The following is a 19,229-nucleotide window of genomic DNA, read 5'->3' on the forward strand; positions in this document are numbered from 1 at the left end:
ACAATGGAAAATTAAACCAAAAGCAAGGACAAGAAAATAATAAAGAGCAAAAATCAATGGCATTAAAAACACAAAAACAGTACAAAAACAATGAAACCAAAAACTATTACTAGGAGAAAAATCAATGAAATTGATAAATCTCTAGTCAGATTGATCAGGAAAAAAGAGGAGACACAAATTACCAACATTGGGAATGAAAAAGAAACATTACCGATCCTAAAATATTAAATGAAGATGCCTGCTCCTGAAGAGTTTATAACCTAGTTGGTAGGACAGGCTCTATGCACAGAAGACAATGAACAATCTTATACTCATATCAATAATAATAATAGTAATCACCACCACCACAATCCATCACCTATTATACACCAGGAAAAGTTCTAAGTACTTTATATATATCAAATTGTTTAACCATCACAACCATAATAGGTAGATACCATTATTAACCCCATTCTACAAACGTGTACCTTAGGCACTCACCCAATGTAGATATGATAACAGTAGATATAAGATAATTTAGTAATTCAGACTCAGAAGGAGAAATCAGGACAAGGAGGAGAAAAGAGGATTGCACTGACCTTGGGAATTTGTCATGGAAGAGATAAGGCTTAAGCTAGCTCTTGCAAGATCTATCCTGATGTCTACCAAGTTTTTAACACTACGTGTCACAATCTAATATTAGCAGAGATCTAGTACTTCAACAGAGTAGTTTAAATCAATGCTTCAGCTGTTTCAACAAATATTTATTGAATACCTACTACGCTTTTGGCTCTGGGATCATAGACACAGATAAAAGATGGAGATCTATTGAGTATGCATACACAATATGCACCATACTGGTAGATGTCATTGAGGTATAGACCTCATTCTCAAAAAGCTCATAATCTAGTTAGTCGTGTGTGTATGTGTGTGTGCATGTGTGTTACCAAATTAGAAAGCAACTGAGACTAGGTAATAATTATGAGCTAACCTGAGTAATATTATATATGAGTTAGGAAAATAGAAGATTAGTGTGTTGTCCAGACATAGCTTCATGAAGGAGACGCTTTGGAGCTGAATACTGAAAAACTAGTCATAGAGAGAGAGAGAAGAGAGTGGCAATACCAGCTGTTGATAAGACAAGGAAAATTCAGGTGGGAATAAGCAGTCTGCTTAGCTAAAGGTAGGTAATGCCAGAAGATAGCTGAAGATAAAGCTGAATGTGAAAAGGGGGAAGGAGCATTATAAATTGGGGCATAAAAATTAATTTGAATCCCAGATTTTTGTTGAAAATATAGGCTTGATAAATTTCTCCCCCAAATTCTAACTAAATTATTCTGTTTTAGTCAGGCAGGAAAAAGGGCATAAATACCAGAGGGAGTGCAGACAATTCCCAAAACAAAAGAGAAAAATTTTTTCAGTTATCAGATGTTATGCATACAATTTCCTGGGAACTCAGAAATATCAATAAAAATTAAAATAGAGAAAAAATATACCTAATCCAATTTTTTATTTATTTTTAAAAGACAAAAGCTTCTTTAAGCAATTAATTAACATGCATCACTGATGCCACCAAGTATCATCAAACCATATAATAGAAAATTGGAAGCTTAGAGTATATAATCACTGATACTCCTGTGGGCTGGTAAAGTGTCTGCTCTGCTCAAATGACAGGGCACTGGGTCTTCAGTGTGTCCAAGGGATATTCCCATTGCAATCTGTCAGCAGATTGGCAAATATTCTTACTGACAGGAACACACAGCCCAGGAATACAGTCTTACCCTCATTCATGGCTCCAAGCACCTCAGTGCAGTGTTGCTCTCCTGGCTCCCTCCAATGGCCCCAAATACCAATTAAGCAGCTTCACCATCTCAGTATCTAAATTTGGACATAGGTATGAAGTTTGAATGCCTGATGAGACTAACTAAATACTTTGCAGAAGTGTGAAGTAATCAGTCCCAAAATGGAAGAAAAAAAAGGAAATCCCCAGAAGTGGATCTGACATGGTTCCTGTCCCTATTGAAATTTCATAAGATCACAGCTGAGAGAACATTCTACCATAAATTGAAAGGCTCTGCATTAACAGCAGGAAACAAAAACCCATTTCACAATTCATCCCCCACTAATTCAGAATATCCACCACAAATTCTCATATCGTCACGTTGTCATATAGCACCACCTAGTGTCCACAGGCAGGTGCACGTTAATGCCGACTGAGCCCAAAGGTGGCATTTTTCTGTAGTCACCTTCCAAGGGCTTCCTGTTAGACTTGGCTGTTCACCACATCAGGATTCCTAGTGTGATTCCTCATTCTACTTCAGGGCATACCAATGAAAGTGTAATAATGAATTTATTTTACTGTAGTTAAACTCCTATTTTGTGGATTGTCCTCAAGTACTTTGCAAACTATTCCCAGGATGACTCTCTCTCTCTCTAAGAGGCAGGGATGGGCAGGGGGAGAAGAATCCCAAGCAGGCTCCATGTCCAGCATGGAGTCCCATGCAGGACTTGATCTCACAACCCTGAGATTATGACCTGAGCCAAAATCGTCAGAAGCTCAACCGACTGAGCCACCCAGGCGTCCCAGGATGACTCTTTCTTGACACTGAGCATATATGTGACTCCCGACCATTCCTTCTCACTATTCTCTATTATTGGGGTGTAGACTCTATAATGGATGTCTATAGAGTGCATACATTTTGATAGCATTATTCGCTGCATGAGATATAACTGAAAAGAGAGGGTTGTATCAGAAATGCATCCAAATTGTTCATAATACCAACATTTGAGTGGCTTTAGAATTGTTTCATTTTGTAGATTCACCCTTTCCCTCCTACTCCTACAACCACACAGTGGGAAAGAGAAAGAGATGTTAATGAATAATCAAAACCCAACAGAATAACAGTAACAAAAGTAAAATAATTCCAAGGATTAATTTACTTCAGAGACCCCACTTCCTTCCAACCAATCTTTAGAGTATAAGCCCAAGCATGCCATTTCTAGACAGGAAGTGTGACAAATTTTTGAAGATACAAGCTATTAGATGGCAATAAATTCTCTCAAAGCATTTTAGACCTACATTACTGTCTCTGAGTCAGACTTTTTCTGTACTAGGCAAAATAGAAGATGTGAGCAATTAGATGGGTGTAGACACATGAATACAGGACAGCTTTCTTAGTTTGCCTTGGAGTTAGATGTGCCAGATTGCCATGTAAAATTTAGGGCATACTTACACTAAAAAATTACTCTTTATCTGAAACTCAAATTCAACTGAGTGCCCTGTATTTAATCAGGCAACTCTACTTGGAATGAACAAAAGACCTTGTTGGAGAAAATAACTAGGCTCCTAGCAGAACCGGAGTCATTTTTATGAAAATGGTTGCTTTGGTGGGGTTCCAGAGACCAGTATCAAAGCAAAGGCCCAACATTGTAAGCCTTCAAATAATACTCTGCATTTAACACTTTAAAATTTATGAAACATTTTGCATTTATTATATTATCTGGATTCTCCTAATGACAATCCTTATGTGGTTATTTTTATGCCTGTTTCAAGGCTTACAGATGTTAAGGAATTGTTTTGGTGATCCACATGAAACTGTACAAAAAAGCCAGAACTTGAATCCAAATCTCCCAGTATGGTGCAATGTCTACAAATTAGGAAAATGTTCGTGTACACTACACAAGACTTTCCATTGTGACATAAGGCCAGGAAAATGAAGATATTCTCAGAGTCACTGAGCTGTCTTACATACTTTGATTTTTAAAGCACGGAACATTCACTTATATCCCCAAGTACAGTGAGACATCATTCTCCTGATAAAGGTTTATTCACACATACCCAACCACTACACTTTGTAAGCCATTTATATGTCCCAGAGACTCTTGATAAAATCCAAATTTGTTTAACTCAGAGTCCACTTTCCCTAGATCTTTACATTTGAAATTTAGAGAATGTTCTTGTAATAATCCCACTGGCTGTTAAGGATCAGGTTTGTTTTTAAATTGTAGAGTAGTGACAGCTGGTGTTCACAGTGCGTATTACACTTCTCCCTAGCACAGTTTTTTATCTTTTACTTATGGTCCTCAAATTCTAGTTCTCATAAAAATTCCCTGAAGAATTTCTTAAAATGCAGCCTCCTAAACCCCTCATAGATTCTGATTATATACATCTGGGATAATGTACATGATACAAGCCCCAATGCTACCATCCCTTTCCTCCTCCTGGTCAATCTCACGTAAGAGAACATTATTGTATCACCCCCACAAGCACTGTGCACATATATGGAAACCAAAGCTATAAGTATAAAGTTCAGAGGAGTTCATCGATGATGATAATGCTGATAATGACGACAAAGATGATCTCAGCTAACATTTATTGCACACTAAGTGCTGTGCACTGTGCTAAATCCTTTACATGGATTATCTTATATAATCTTCTAAATATATCTATAAAGTAGACAATATCAAAGGCCCCTGGGTGGCTCAGTCAGTTAAGTGTCCAACTCTTGATTTCAGCTCAGGTCGTGATCTCAGGGTCCTGAGATTGAGCCCGGTGTCTCCAGGCTCAGCACAGAGTCTGCTTGTCCCTCTCCCTCTGCTCCTCCCCCAGATCGTGTGCATGCTCTTTCTCTCTCTCTCTCCCTCAAGTAAATAAAGTCTTTTAAAAAAGTAGATAATATCATGGTCGCCATTGTAATAACAGGGAGGCAGAGAGATGAGCAGATAGATAATTGTTATATCTAATATCACAATTAAAGTCCTGTGATTGTATGTATCACATTCAAACTAAAAACCAAAATATTAAATAGAAGGCCTCTCTTCCAGTATGTCCTAGTGATACACATCATTCACTCTCTACAATATTCATGTGTTGCCACCTAGCAATAGATGGCTAGAAGATACAAGATGTTTCCAGGAAAAGCTTGAGTTTTCTAGAAATGGCTAAAATATATGTCTATCTTAATGTGTCAAATACTAAAGAGATAGTGCATCACTGGTGTGGGCAACTTAAAAAGATGTGTTCTTAATAGTTGAGTTCTGTGTCTGAGTCAAATAATAAAAACCAAGTGTTCACAGATTTTTACTTTTATCCACACCCTTTTTAAAATTTCTATTATTATCATTTTACATGTTGTTTTTTTGCAACCAGGTAATAGTTCCATGTAGCATTTTTTAAAATAACATAAAATATTGTCTTCAAACTTCTAATGTGCTTTAGATATGCTTAGCTGAGCAGAAAATAGTCCATTTTGTCTTTTGGTTTTATAATCCTACTGTCTTTACAGAAAGAACTAGCTGCAATACAACAGAATTGCCAAGTTGAGCACTTAGTGATTACTATATATTCCTTAGTTTGCATAAGTATACATCTTTTGTTATTGAGAATTAGTGTTTCTAGAATAAATGGGAAGCCATATGTTTACCAAAAAACATCAATGCAGGCAGCTGTAAGAGGGAGATGAGAAAGAAAACCCCCAAGGATTACATATTGGTCTCTGAATAACCTCATAATCTGGTGAATGGATTAATTTTTACAGTTCTTCGAAGGTCCTCCTCTATCTCTGAAGAATAAGAACAATCCAAGACAGAGTGGAAGGGAGAAGGCAAATAGATAAGTGGAAATTGAAATAAGTTGAGAGACAGCTACTCACCTCTTTGTCTTCTGAGTTTTATTGTTGTGGAAGGCGTAGAGATTTCAGAGCCAGACAAATCCAAGGTTTAGTCTCACATTCACCACTACATGTAGTTGTACGGCATCGAGCAGTTTGCTTAGCCTGAGTCTCAGTTTCTCCACTTACGCAGTATAGACACTACTACTCTCCCAGCCCAGTTGTCAGACAGATAGATGTTACGGAGGTATGGAGCCTGGAGACGGAACAACAAAAAGCAGCTGTTGTTAATGGTAGCTTGTTATTAATGATCCATACTTCATCTATTCAACACACATTTATTGATCACCTCTCTGTGGCAGGAATACAGTAAAGTCCCAGGAATACAGTGAAAAACATATAAAGTCTCTGTCCACAAGAAGTTTCTGTTTCATCCTCTGAATACACAGTTATCAAAATTCCACCCCCCCCAACCCCACTCCACAGAAATTCCTCTGGCAAAGTCACTGTTGCTGGATTTATCAAATAAGATGAACCTCAATAAGATCTTTTTGTAGCATCTAATAATATGGGGCAATAATAGCAATAATTCTTGATGTCTAGAATACTCTCTCCTGATTTCCTTCTACTTTCTGACTGAAACTTGCCAGTCTCTGTTGCTAGATTTTCTTCTGTTACCCCTTTAATTAATATTTCCTAGTATTCTGACTTTGCCCTTTTTCTTTTATACTCTACACTAGTAGTTCTTGAACTTTCAGTCATGAACTTCTTTAAGAATCTGAAGAAGCTATGCACTCTCCCTCTATGGAAAAAAAAATGAATCTACTTACAAATAAATAAAAATTTGCATACATTTTCAGGAGTGTCACAGACCTTTCTCCCTTCCCATAAAGTCCGTTGTTGAACTTCAGGTTAAGGAGTTCCCATGGCTTGAATTATTACCCATATGTAAAGGACCCTCAAATCTCTGTCTCCTACGTAAACCACTTTCCTGAGCAATAGGTCTACTTTCAAATGACTTACTGGCAACTCCACATGAATGCCCTTTGGCATCTTAAAACCCAAGATATCCCAAACCAAACTCTTCATCTTTCTCCAAACACCTGTTCTCCTGGAGGACAATATGTGTGGGAAAGAGAACACTTTTTGAACCTAACAGACCTAGATTTAAGTACAGCCCTGGAAGCCTCAGAAATATACTTAACCTCTTTCTGCTTTCATTTCTTTTTCATATTTAACATGAGGATAATAGTACCTCTATTTTTTATATTGTTATGAGAATTAAAACAAATAATGTGAAAATCCCTATCCAAGTGCCACCACATAGTATGCATTCCACAAATATTAATATTACTGAATTCCCAATAAAGAAAAAGCAACTCTATTCACCAAATATCCTAAGTCAAAAATTTAGGAGTCATCTTCACACACCCTTCCAACCCATCCTCTAAATGTCAGCCAGAGGACCTTCCCAAGATGCCCATCTGATAATGCCATGACTCTGCTTCAATCTTCCCAGTTGCTTCTCATTGCTTCCAGGATTACATCTATCTTAGGACCACACTGAAGGCTGACTATGATCTGGCCCCTGTCCATGCCAAACTCATTCCCTTGACTACTTACAGATCTCCCCAAATGTGCCCAGTGTTTCAGATTCCACAGCTCTGTTCCCACTGCTCCCTTTGCCTGAAGTGTCCTCACCCCTCCACATCTTTTCTTGGCATTCAGGCAAACACCCATTCATGTTTCAAAACACAGTACAAGCATCACCTCTGCTATGAAGTTACTCCTGACAGCCTCCTACCATACTGATCACGGACTCCTTTTATCTCCCACCTGTACCTGACAGATGATTTCTATCATGGCAAAGATGAATAGCATATGCTTCCTGATCTCAAAAAGTTACAATCATGATTCAACCAGAAATCCTCTTATATAACCTGGACAAGTAAACCAAAGAGAAATTACAAGGCATGAAAAAACGAGTTGTAAGTAACTTCAACACTCAGCTCAGTGGTCCTTTCTTAGAAGCCTTTCTGTGACTCCCAAGCTCCGAGGTGTGTGTGTACATGTGTATGCTATGTAAGTGTTAGCTATATATAAACTCATTTAATCCTTACAGTGTGTGGAGCAAGCACTATTATTATTCCTTTTACAGGTGAGGAAATGAAAACATAGAGACCAGCTTGCCTAACATTACCTACCCAGAAATATTGGTATGAATAAAGTATGGACTTCAGCTAATTAAAAAACAATTGACAAATGAAAATGATATATTGTTTATAAATAAATTTATTGAGCCTAGTAAGGGCCTGGGACACAAATAGAAAAACCTAAGTGCCCTATGCTCGAAAACAGTGATTCGTGAAAAAACTACTATGATATAAATAAAGAACTTAAGATTGTATCTCTTGGCAGCAGTAAGAAAGCCCTAGGGTGGAGGAATCTATCATATGGATCAATGAGTTAATGAAAGAAATGAAATGAGCCCTCAACCCAGATCAGGAACACTCCTCCTTCCACGTCACCCCACCTCACCTTTTCTCCTCCTACGTGTTTGCCCGCGACTATCCAATGGAAGGTAGGCTCTACGGGCCTATTGTGCGCGTGCGCATCATCAATTCGACGATCCTTCGCATCGATGCTTTCAGAAGCAACTTCTTCAGCCTGGTCACTGCCGGCTTCGAAGCTACCTCTGAGGCCGTCGCCGCCGCCATTTTGACGGCGGAAAGAGTGAGCGTCTGGGACAGCTGGAGGCGGCGGCGGGACTGGTACGGATGGTTTCCGCCCGCGTAGCCCCTCCAAATTCGCCCGTCTTCTTGGTGCCACAACACTCGGTATTGCCCGTATTCCGACAGGGTCCCTGTCGCTCTCCCTAGTCCTGTCACTCTGTCTGTAGGCTGTTTTTCGCTTCCTCACCGTCAGCTCCGTTCGAACCCCTGTTTGGAGCTGTTGTCAAGCCCCCCTGGCCTGTGTTAAAATACCTGCTTCGACCCTCGGGACTCTGTCTCGGCCACCGGCTCCTCGTTCCCCGCCCTCATCTGGTCTGAGTTGCTTTCGGGGGCGGGGGCTGGGGGCATAAACCGGGAGGGCTGGGTACTGCACGGCCTCCTCTGGCGAGGGATCTGTGCCTTGTAGGGGCTGGGGGCCAATTCTGGCCCTCTTGGGTTATGGGGAGAGCTTGGACTTCGATCGTGGTGGAGCGACACATAGTAGGAGATAGTGGACGTTACCCGAGTTGTGTGTTGTTAGAGCTTAATCGGTCACTAGCCTGTTTTGTTTTGTCCGTTCTCAGGAATAACTTTACGGAAGGAAAGATATTTTGCATCTGCCCTCCCCGCTGGAAATGGCCACTGTGAGTAAATTAGTCTCTTAAGCAGAATAGTGGTTTGGGAACTTGTTAGGAAATGGAGGGATGGGTTTAATTATGGTGGCATTGGTGGCATGTTTCTTGTGCTTAGAGGTAGTGTATGAAAAATGTCAAGGGAAGCAAGGGGTGTGAAATTATGTTGGCATGCTTTGAAGGTAGTTTGAACACAAAGGTTTTCTACGACACTCGTGTACTTGTTTCTACAAATTCATTTTTGGAAATAAATTCAATGCCAGCATCCTTTCAATATTTTTAAAAGACATTTCAGTAAATATTTAGAATCTATTTTTAAGCCATTTTTTATTTCTTTGGTTAGCTAAACTGACGGTTTTGTAACAGTTTCAGTCTAGCAAGTAACCTTCCAAATCCTACAAAATGAGAGCAAGAGATATGATTCACATAGACCAGAAATATTGATTGTAAGTCTCCAGTTTAGACTTATCCTACCATAAGGACTTCATATAGTAGGGGACAGTAGACATACATGAAATAGCTACAATTAAAGTGTAAAGTAATTTTTCTTAAAAGCTACACAAAGGTACGTGCAGATTCAAAGCTTTGTGAAGAGGAGAAATAAGGGGTTTGGGATCACTTCTTCAGAGAAGCATTTAATCTGAGTTTTGAAAGATGGTGGGATTTAGATAATCGGACATTTGAATGGAAAAACAGACGTATTCAGAGACACCTTCCCTTTCAAAAATCACGAAGTCACTTCTGCCTTCTGCAATGTCAGATATGTGAAAGAGATTAGAGGGAAATAAGGTTGGATTGTGGAGTTGAAATCGACTAATAGCCTTGAATGTCACACTCAGTGTTTAGATTTGATTCTTTAAGTTGTGATCGTTTAATCAGAGCTGTGTTAGGAGGGTTAATATGGCAACAGTTAGGATAATGTTCCTGTAACTGAACATTGAATGTTAAGAGTCTGTCTATTGATGTGACTTTAGGGACAAGTCATAAAAGTAGACCACTAGTCTTGGACCCATTTTAACATGAATTTTTACTTAGCCAGAACCACAGAAAGGGAATGTTGTAAAAGAAGCATGGGGTACTCTCAAAGTAGAATAGAATTCTAATGTTTAACCTGGCTTTATTTTGATTTAAATGAATTAGCTCAGCAGGGTGAATATTTTGAAAGATGCTTTTGTAAATCCTTTGTTAGAAGTTCATATGAAATAAATTTTAATATTAAAATATACTTTAAAAATTTGTGTTTATATACATTGTAAATACTGAATGGATGTCAGTTATGAAATATGCAAGTATGTGTGTCTTCAACTATTTAGTTAGCATACATAGCAAGAGTCATAAATGTCTGTGCTTCAGAAGCTGGACAGTAAATTAAGATGCCTTGGTGGGGACTTTGACAAACTGAAATTTTCATTTCTGGTATAACAGGAGCAGCCTTTCCTTAGCTACGGTGACTAATTGCTAACTAATGCCATTTGCGAGTATGAATCCAGTGCTGCCAGCTCTTCTGAGTTTTCAAGAACAGCTGAAAATCTGGACTTTTTTTGTGAAATCTATAATTTCTCAATGTTTATATCCAATTCAGATTTTTTTTATAACAGTGTGGACCACACAAAAATGTCTATAGATGGATATGGATGAATTTCCTAGATAACCAGTTTTCAATCTTTGGTATAGACCCTATTTTCTGCTCACATGACCAAAAGCAGGACTTTAGTCCTAAAACAGTGCCTAAAAGACAGTTTCTCTTTTTATACTAATAAGGATTTTGAAATTATATTTTAATAACCTGTCATCTTTCCAAGTCTAGAATCCTAGGTTTGAAGTAGTCATATACAAAATCATACTTATCCTCGTACTAAAATAAACTGGCTATTCTAATTTTTGAGTTATTTATTGGCTGTCATATTTAGTTATATTTACCAGCTGACCCAGTGTCCTAAAATCTGCCAAGTAATGCATTTGAGGATCCTATATGTTAAAAAGGAAACTTGAAACACATTAACACTGTTGTCAGCTATTCCTTTTAGTGGACAAATTAGATACTGGATTATTTTGCCATTAAAATGAAATATAAAGAAATAAAATAACATGAAATTCAGGGATTAGATTTTCTTAGATTGGCAACAAAACTCACATTTTATTATAACTTTTGTTAAAAGCTTTACCATCAAGGAAAAAAATCTAAAGTAGAATCTAGTGACCTTGGCACTCACAGGTTAAAAATCCTTAATAATATTAGGAAGTTGCTAAAATAATTTGGATAATATTTCTTTTCCTTTTTTGCTTGTGAAGCAATTTATTATCACAAATAATATTTTGATAATCATACTTTAATTTTAATGGTATATGGAAGTATGTTGTGGAAATTAGTGAAACAGTGCATGTAAAGCACTTAGCACAGAACCTAGCCCACAGTAATTAACATCTGTTGATTATTTGCTATTTAATATTTATTGCCCCTTTCAGATAATCTCTTATTGAGCCTCTTACTATTTTGAGGCCTTGCCCAAAATCTTTTTGGAGTTTAAAATTTTATATTGCCTTTAGATCCTGAGCCATATTCTGTTAAATGTAAATGTCTTCATTTGTAAAGGTAAATTTAAATTATAGAAACACCCAAAAGTCTGAGTTTGTCTAGTAGGTTAAAATCTAATAATTATCACATTTATCTCTTTGGGCAGGTTGGGTCCTGACCCAAGGAAGGATACTTAAATTTTCAGATGGCCAGAGTACTCTGGAGACAGGTCTTGTACTTAGGAGATACATAAAGAAGGTTCTGTTTATCCAGGTCTTGAAGACAGAGTTGAAATTTGCTAGACCTAGAAGGAGAGGGAAAAGGGCATTTTAGCAGAAGAAATCTTATGGCAGTATAAAAGAAGGCAGAGAAATATGGGAAATGTTGCAGATATTTTTATGTGACTAAAGAATTGAAAAGGGAAAGGTGGGTAAAGTTAGTAAGAAATTATGCCAGAGAGGTAGAAAAACAAGTTAGGATGTTCTCTTGTACCTATGATGAAAAAAAGTCAGAACACATGTGTTGGAATTCAGACTACTTTGTGAAAGGGAAAAAGGAATGATTCTAAAGTATCAAATGGCTAGACTATTTCAACATCCTGGTAGTTTTCATACCACTCCAATCCCCATTCTCTAATCCCACTCCAGTCCATCCTGCCCTAAGTGGTACATTCCTAAAAACATTCTGCCCCTCTATTCTTCCCTGCCTCCAGATTAAAATTCTGATTATTGCCTTGATGTAACAAGCCTTTTACTATGTCAAATATAAAGCCTTTTATGATTTCCCACAACTTAACTTTCAAGCCTGTTTTTTACTGCACTCCCTTAAATATCTAACGTCACTGAATTTATCACCCTTTTGAATATACCTTTTATGACTATACATCTGTTCCTGAAAGTCACTCACTGAAATGCCCCTTTGCTCTGCAAATTTCTTGTTTCTTCAAAACCTAGTTTATTCTCTATGAAACTTTTTCCTCCTCCCTCAGGGATTTTTTAATTGTTTAAATCTTTTAATAGCATGTCACAGATAATATGGAATTTATTCTTACATATTTTCTACTAAACTAAGAGTTGGCATTTTTGTTTTTTAATGTGAAGGGACATATAAGTAAATATTTTAGGCTTTCTGTACCATATAGTCTCTGTGCAACTACTTACCTCTGCCATTATGGCATGAAAGCAGCCACAGACAATACATAAATAAGTATATTCAGGTATAGTTTGCTAACCCCTGCATTAAATTACTCTGACCTGGGGCACCTAGGTGGCACAGTCAGTTAAGCATCAGACTCTTGGTTTCCACTCAGGTCATGATCTCAGGGTCTTGAGATCAAGCCCTGTATCCGGCTACACATGGGGAGTCTGCTGGAGATTCTTTCTTTCCCTCTGCCCCTCCCCCTGTGCATGCCTCTGTGTGTGTGTGTGTGTGTGTGTGTGTGTGTGTGTACGCGCTTGCTTGCACATTCTCTGTCAAATAAATAAATCTTTAAAAAATAATAAAAAAACAAATTACTCTGACCCAAGTATTTTGCTAGAAGTTTCTGCGTGAAAGATGTTTACACATTCACCCGTTGTAACTGACCTCAGAGTCCAGGAAATGAACATAGGAGCAAAAAATTTAGCACAAAGCTTTGTACTAAAGGTGTTGAAGTTTCCTTAACAAGAGAAAAATCTTATTTGTACTACCTTTTTAGTGTTGTTCCCAGATAGTGCAACTTTTAGAGGTTCCTATCCTCTCTAGTGTGCCACTCTTGATTCTAGCCTTTATTGGCTAGTTACTTTATACAAAGTAACTTTATTACTTGTTTGGTTTTTTTTAATAGATTTGTTTTTAAAATTATATACATAATGCTTGTTGTATGGTGCGCAATAACAGAATAAGATTTGGTTTTGAAAGATACATTGCAGTGTGAGGATTGGCCAGAGATTGTCTATGTAAGTATAACACATATATCCAGAACAAATAATGTTAATTTTTGTGTTGTTCTTAGGTGCTCTGTAATAGAGCCAGACTGGTTTCGTATCTCCCGGGATTTTGCTCTTTAGTTAAAAGGGTTGTCAATCCCAAAGCCTTTTCAACTGCAGGATCTTCAGGTTCTGATGAGTCTCATGTGGCCCCTGCACCTCCAGATATATGTAAGTAAAAGTTACTATGATTTACTTATTGCAAAACACCCACCTCCCTTCTGGCAACCACCAGTTTATTCTCTGATTAAAGTCTGTTTTTGTCCCTTTTTTCTTTTTTCTTAAATTCTACATGAGTGTAATCATATAGTATTTGTCTTTCTCTGACTAAATTATTTCACTTACTATTATACATCCATCCAGGTTGCTACAGATCGCAAGATTTCGTTATTTTTTATGACTGAGTAATATTCCATTGTGTATATATACCACATCTTTATCCCTTCGTCTGTGGATGGATATTTGGATTACTTCCATATCTTGACTATTATAAATAATGCTGTGTTAAATATAGGGGTGTGTATATCTTTTTGTGTGTGTTTTCATTTTCTTTAGGTAAATACCCAGCATTGCAATTATTAGATCATTTGATAACTTTGTTAATTTTTTAAGAAATCTCATACTGTTTTGCAGTGTCTGCACAGTTTGTATTCCTACCAACAGTACACAGGAGTTTCTTTTGCTCCACATCCTTGCCAACATTGTTATTTCTTATATTTATTTTAGCTATTCTGACAGGTACAAGGTGATATTTCATTGTGGTTTTGATTTGCCTTTCCCTGATGATTGGTGATATTGAACATCTTTTCATGTGCCCGCCAACTATATGTCTTCCTTAGAAATATGTTTGCTGATGCCCTCTGCCCATTCTTTAATAGGTTTTTTGTTTGGTTTGGTTTAGTTTGGTTTGGTGTTGAGTTGTTTAAATTCTTTATATATTTTGGATATTAACCCCTTATCAGATATTCCCATTCACTGGGTTGCCTTTTTGTTATTGTTGATTTTTTGCTTCACTGTGCAAAAACATTTTATTTCAGTATAGTCCCAGTACTTTAATTTTGCTTTTCTTTCTCTTGCAGAGGAGAAATATCTAGAAAAATGTTTCCAAAGCCTATGTCCCGGAAATTACTGGCTATGTTACTGAAGTATAGTTGACAGTGTTAACGTTAGTTTCAAGTGTACAATGTAGTAATTCATTAATTTTATAGATTACACAGTGCCATGATTAGTGATAAGCGTAGTTACATCTGTCACTATACAACCTTATTACAGAAGTATTGACTGTATTCCCTGTGCAGTACTTTTAGTCCCCGTTACATACTTATTATATAACTGAAAGTTTGTACCTTTTAAACCACTTCACTACTTTGGCCATCTCACCACTCCCCTTTCCTCTGGCAACTACCAGTTTGTTCTCTGTATCTATGAGTCTATTCTGGCTTTTTGATTTCTTGTTTCTTTGTTCATTTTTTAGGTTCCACATATAAGTGAAATCACTTATTATTTGTTGTTCTCTGTCTGCCGTATGTAACTGAGCATAATATCCTCCAGGTCCATCTGTGTTACTGAAAAGAGCAAGATTTCATTCTTTATGGCTGAGTAACATTCCATTCTGTGTGTATATAGTGCACACACATGTTCTTGATTCATCATCTGTCCATAAACAGGTTGCTTCCATATCTTGTCTATTGTAAATAATGGTGCAGTAAACATAGAGGTGCATATATCTTTTCGAATTACCATATTCATTTTTGTGGGGTAAATACCTAACAGTGGAATTTCTGGATTGTCTGGTTTTTCTTTTCAATTTTTTGAGGAACCTCTGTACTGTTTTCCACAGTGTTTCCACCAAGTTACATTCCTAACCAACAGAATGCAAGGGTTCCCTTTTCTCCATATCCTCTCCAACACTTGTTTCTTATCTTTTTGATTCTAGCCATTCTGACTGGTGTGAGAATGCTGTAGTATGAATTTATGAATATCAGTCTTACAATAAGAATTATATTTTATTTGTTTATGCTGTCAGGTAAGTATGCAGATAACAGTTTGCAAGGCTAAAATGATTAAAACCTACTGGAAGCAAAAAAAAAAAAACTACTGGAGGCAAAAGAAAGCTATGGAAGGATTTTGAGTAAGACCAACTCTGGTGCATTTTAGAAAAATCGCTCTCAGTCCAGATTAGAGCATCGGTCTTCAACCCGAGATGGCCGTATTCCAAGTATGTTTATTGGAATGCTTGTCGTCAACTGGCACCACCACGTCTCCTCTCTCCTAAGGCTGGGAAGTAGATTTCCCTTTAATTACCTTCCCAGTAGTTATGCATTAGCTTTCTGATGAGAGGTACTTGTGGAGATTTAGCAGGCACAGGTGAAACGCAGTCCGTTACACTCAGAAGGGTTATGGGAGTCACGGGATAGTCCTACAGAGCTATTTCTGGAGACCTGTGTGGAAGCTCCTCTTTCACAGTCCTCGTTGTGGTCAGACCTGTTGCTTCTCAGACTCCTGTAAACCCCAGGTTTTGTGCTTCCAGTTGAGGCAGAGACTGTTTCTCCGACCCTCTGACTACCCCTTTGCAGACAGACCTTCACTTCCCAGCTTCTGCCTCATCCAGGTAAGGCGTAATTCTTCTGTTAACCCCTTAGTCCTGTAATATTCTGGCGTCTCTTAGCCTGACAGAACCCAGACTGATACAGGTGTGTATCAGGTAATCCACTGGATGGAGATCATGTTAAAACTCCTAATTATGTTTTAATCTCTCCTTTTTAAAATACCATCTTAGGACAAACATAATGTTGAAAGAGTAACCATACATAACTTATAAAGAGTCAAAATGCATGTGTTGAGATGTGTATTCAGCTTGTTTCCTTAATAGAGGTGTGAAGTTTTCAGAATTTGAGAATATTGGTAGAGAAGATGGCCCTGGAAGAGGGACAAAGCCGGAGGCCAAATGTTCAGTCAGAAGGCTATTAGAGAAGTCATCCAGGAAAGAACTGATGAGGATCTGAAGTGAGGCTGTGGCAGGGGCAGTCGGATTTAAGTAGTACTTAGGAGGTAAAATAAATAGGACGTAGTAGCTGATAGATCACCTTTGAGGAGGAAAGAGAAGGACACTTCAAAGATGACTCCTAGGTTTGCAGCTTAGGTGCTTCCATTTGCAGAGCAAGACCTACCTCCCAGTTGCTTTTGTTTGTTTTTCCTCTCGTCCAGCTCGACAACTTAGAAAAACAACCACCCACCAAAACCAAGTACGGTTCATCTCAGGAATGTGAAGGGTGATCCAGTATTAGGGAAACTTTCCCCAGCTCTACCATATAAAAGCTCTAAGAGAAAACTTGATTGTGGTAGATACAGCTAACTGTCCACCCAAATTTTGTGCTCTCCACTCCATTGTATAGAGTTGTTACCGGGAAGTGATGCCCAGATGGGGCCATGTGACTAATTCTTGCCAAAGGAAACGTGGGTGGTGGTGGTGGTGTGTGCCAACTCTGGGCCAAAGCTTTTAAGAAGCAGGAGTGCTGCTTTCACACCGTCTTCCCCTTCCATCTGCAGAATTTAGACAACAGCAAGGCCCTCGATGCGAATGCAGACACAGATGGAAGACGTCTGGGCCCTTGAATTACATTATGGAGGAGACCCACCTGCCTTAGTGTTATATGCCTAAGAAATAAGCCTTTCACCATGTTAGACACAAAGCCTGTGTCAGCTTGCTTAGTCTACTTCAAATAGTGTGAGGATACTGTAGTAGAAGCCCCAAAGCATACAGTAATAGCAAATAATCATTGCTGCTGCAAACTTTTAGAAAACATATTACTTACAGGCTTTCTGGACGTGGGGTCCAGGCATAGAATGAATTTGGATGGAAAACATTACATTTATCTTTTCACTAACATTCCACTGAAATTTAGCGTGTCTTTTCATTGTGAATATAAGCAACACATCCAGTGTGATTAGCAGTTCCTGGGACTTGTCGCCGACGGAAAATACAGATCTTTTCCTATCACATTAAAGATATTCCTTGACTTAGGATGGCATTATGTCCAGATAAATCCATTGTAAGTTGAACATAGCATAAATTGAAAGTGCACTTAATACACCTAACCTGCCAAACTTCATAGCTTAGCATCGCCTACCTTAAATGAGCTCTGAACACTTGTATTATCCCACAGTTGGGCAAAATCATCTTGCCACAAAGCCTGTTGTTTAATGAAGTGTTGCATATCTCCTGTGATTGATTGAATGCTGTGCTGAAAGTGAAACATGGAACGGGTGTGTGGGTACAGAGTGGTTGTAAGTGTATCGGTTGTTTGTCCTCATGATCAAGTGGCCAGATGGGAGCTGGGGCTCACTGCCACTGCCCAGCATCATGAGAGAGGATTGAACTGTGTATACTTAACCCGGGGAAAGATCCAAATTCAGAATTCGAAGTGTGGTCTCTACCAAATGCGTATTGCTCTTGCACCATAGTAAAGTCGAAAAATCCTAAGGTGAATCACCATAAGTTGGGGACACTCTGTGTAGTTGTTGCCAATATATCAATACCGTTTATACTGTTGATACTTCAGAATTAGGATCTTGTAATTCTAAACCTTCATAAGAAGCACATATATTCTATCACAACTTTCAAAAATATTTTGATATATGTATTTAAAAATAACCAACTTTTTAATATATGTACTTTATGCATTTAAAAACATTCTTCTGAAAGGAGAAAACCCACCTTGAAATATATTTCTTCGATGTAGCGATGATTATCTAACATATAACAACAGGGTTGCTGCTTCCAAACTTTAAAAGTCTAGTATGAATACTAGCTACGATATGATAAAGAAACATAGAATTATAACAGATTACAAGAACCTCATAGTAACTCTAACCATCCAAATATTACTAAATAATAGAATAATATGAGAAATAAATCAAACTTGTGCATAATTGTATGTGTTTGGACACATGCACATAAACGTTGGTAATTTTTTTTTTTTTTTTTTTTTTTGAGGGCAACCAGAGCCATTCAGGCTTATCAAGACTACCATCAATACCTTTCTTTCTGATTCATTCATATGATCAATTTGTAAATAGCAAAAATCTGGTTAAGATATTTATAATATTCTGGATCTCCACTACACCATATAAGTTGAACAGTATATGAATTATATATGATAAAGATATTCCACTATTCAGGAATCATTCCAGGGGTTGCAATATTAAGAATTTTACTTTCATCTACATGTTATTAGTGGGTCTGAAAATAGTGATCTTTTTCTAAAACCAGAACTCAGTGGCTTCTGGAACTTGTAGTTTCCAAAGGCAGCAGAACATACTCTGAACAGCCTGCCATATAATCTTGTACCATCATGTCTTTCCATTTACGACCTAGAAATACCTAAAAATAATCACCCCTCAAATCACTTTAAATGACATTTAAATCACTTCCCCACCGTCAACAGCCCTTCCTTCCAATAAAATATACAAAAGCTATTGCCAAAAGTGAGAAGCTTGACCGGTGATTTTCATAAGGCAGTGCAGTAGGAAAGATGGGAACTTTCATATGAAAAAAAACCTGGGTTTCGGTTCCTAGCCCATTACTTAAAAACTTTGTGGCCTTAATTCTTACTTCTTTTTTCTGAGTTTGATTTCCTCCTCATGAATTGAAGATAGGTTCACTTACCCCATACCGTTTTTGTGAATATTGAATGAGATACTTATGTAAATCTCAACAGAAGACGTCTGTGCAAAAAAACCTGTTAATTCTATCCCTTACTGACTTATAAATCGAGTCATCACAATAGACGTGAATAAACGGTCTGACCTTTACA

At 37.8% G+C, this 19,229-nt stretch overlaps 1 protein-coding gene and 1 long non-coding RNA gene across 4 annotated transcripts in view; one reads left to right on the forward strand and one right to left on the reverse strand.

The window, feature by feature from the left end:
- The window catches only part of LOC116645020, a 218,077-nt gene extending 209,869 nt beyond the window's left edge, over window positions 1-8,208 (reverse strand). For both annotated transcript variants that reach the window (XR_004301895.1, XR_004301876.1), the window contains exons 1-2: window positions 8,127-8,208; window positions 5,631-5,844 (exon numbers count right to left, since the gene is read on the reverse strand). This is a non-coding gene — a long non-coding RNA (uncharacterized LOC116645020). The remainder of the gene's footprint in view (window positions 1-5,630; window positions 5,845-8,126) is intronic.
- Window positions 8,209-8,259: 51 nt separating this feature from the next.
- Window positions 8,260-19,229, forward strand: part of MMADHC (metabolism of cobalamin associated D) — a 44,536-nt gene continuing 33,566 nt past the window's right edge. The window contains exons 1-3 of one of the 2 annotated variants that reach the window (XM_032410671.1): window positions 8,260-8,359; window positions 8,884-8,943; window positions 13,440-13,584. In XM_032410671.1, the coding sequence (XP_032266562.1) occupies window positions 8,935-8,943; window positions 13,440-13,584 (154 nt within the window). In that variant the 5' untranslated portion in view covers window positions 8,260-8,359; window positions 8,884-8,934. Of the gene's footprint in view, window positions 8,426-8,883; window positions 8,944-13,439; window positions 13,585-19,229 lie in introns of both variants that reach the window. The other variant, XM_032410661.1, reaches the window with a different exon arrangement.

This window comes from Phoca vitulina, unplaced genomic scaffold (assembly GCF_004348235.1).
Source record: "Phoca vitulina isolate PV1807 unplaced genomic scaffold, GSC_HSeal_1.0 scaffold1, whole genome shotgun sequence".
NCBI classification, from domain to species: domain Eukaryota; kingdom Metazoa; phylum Chordata; class Mammalia; order Carnivora; family Phocidae; genus Phoca; species Phoca vitulina.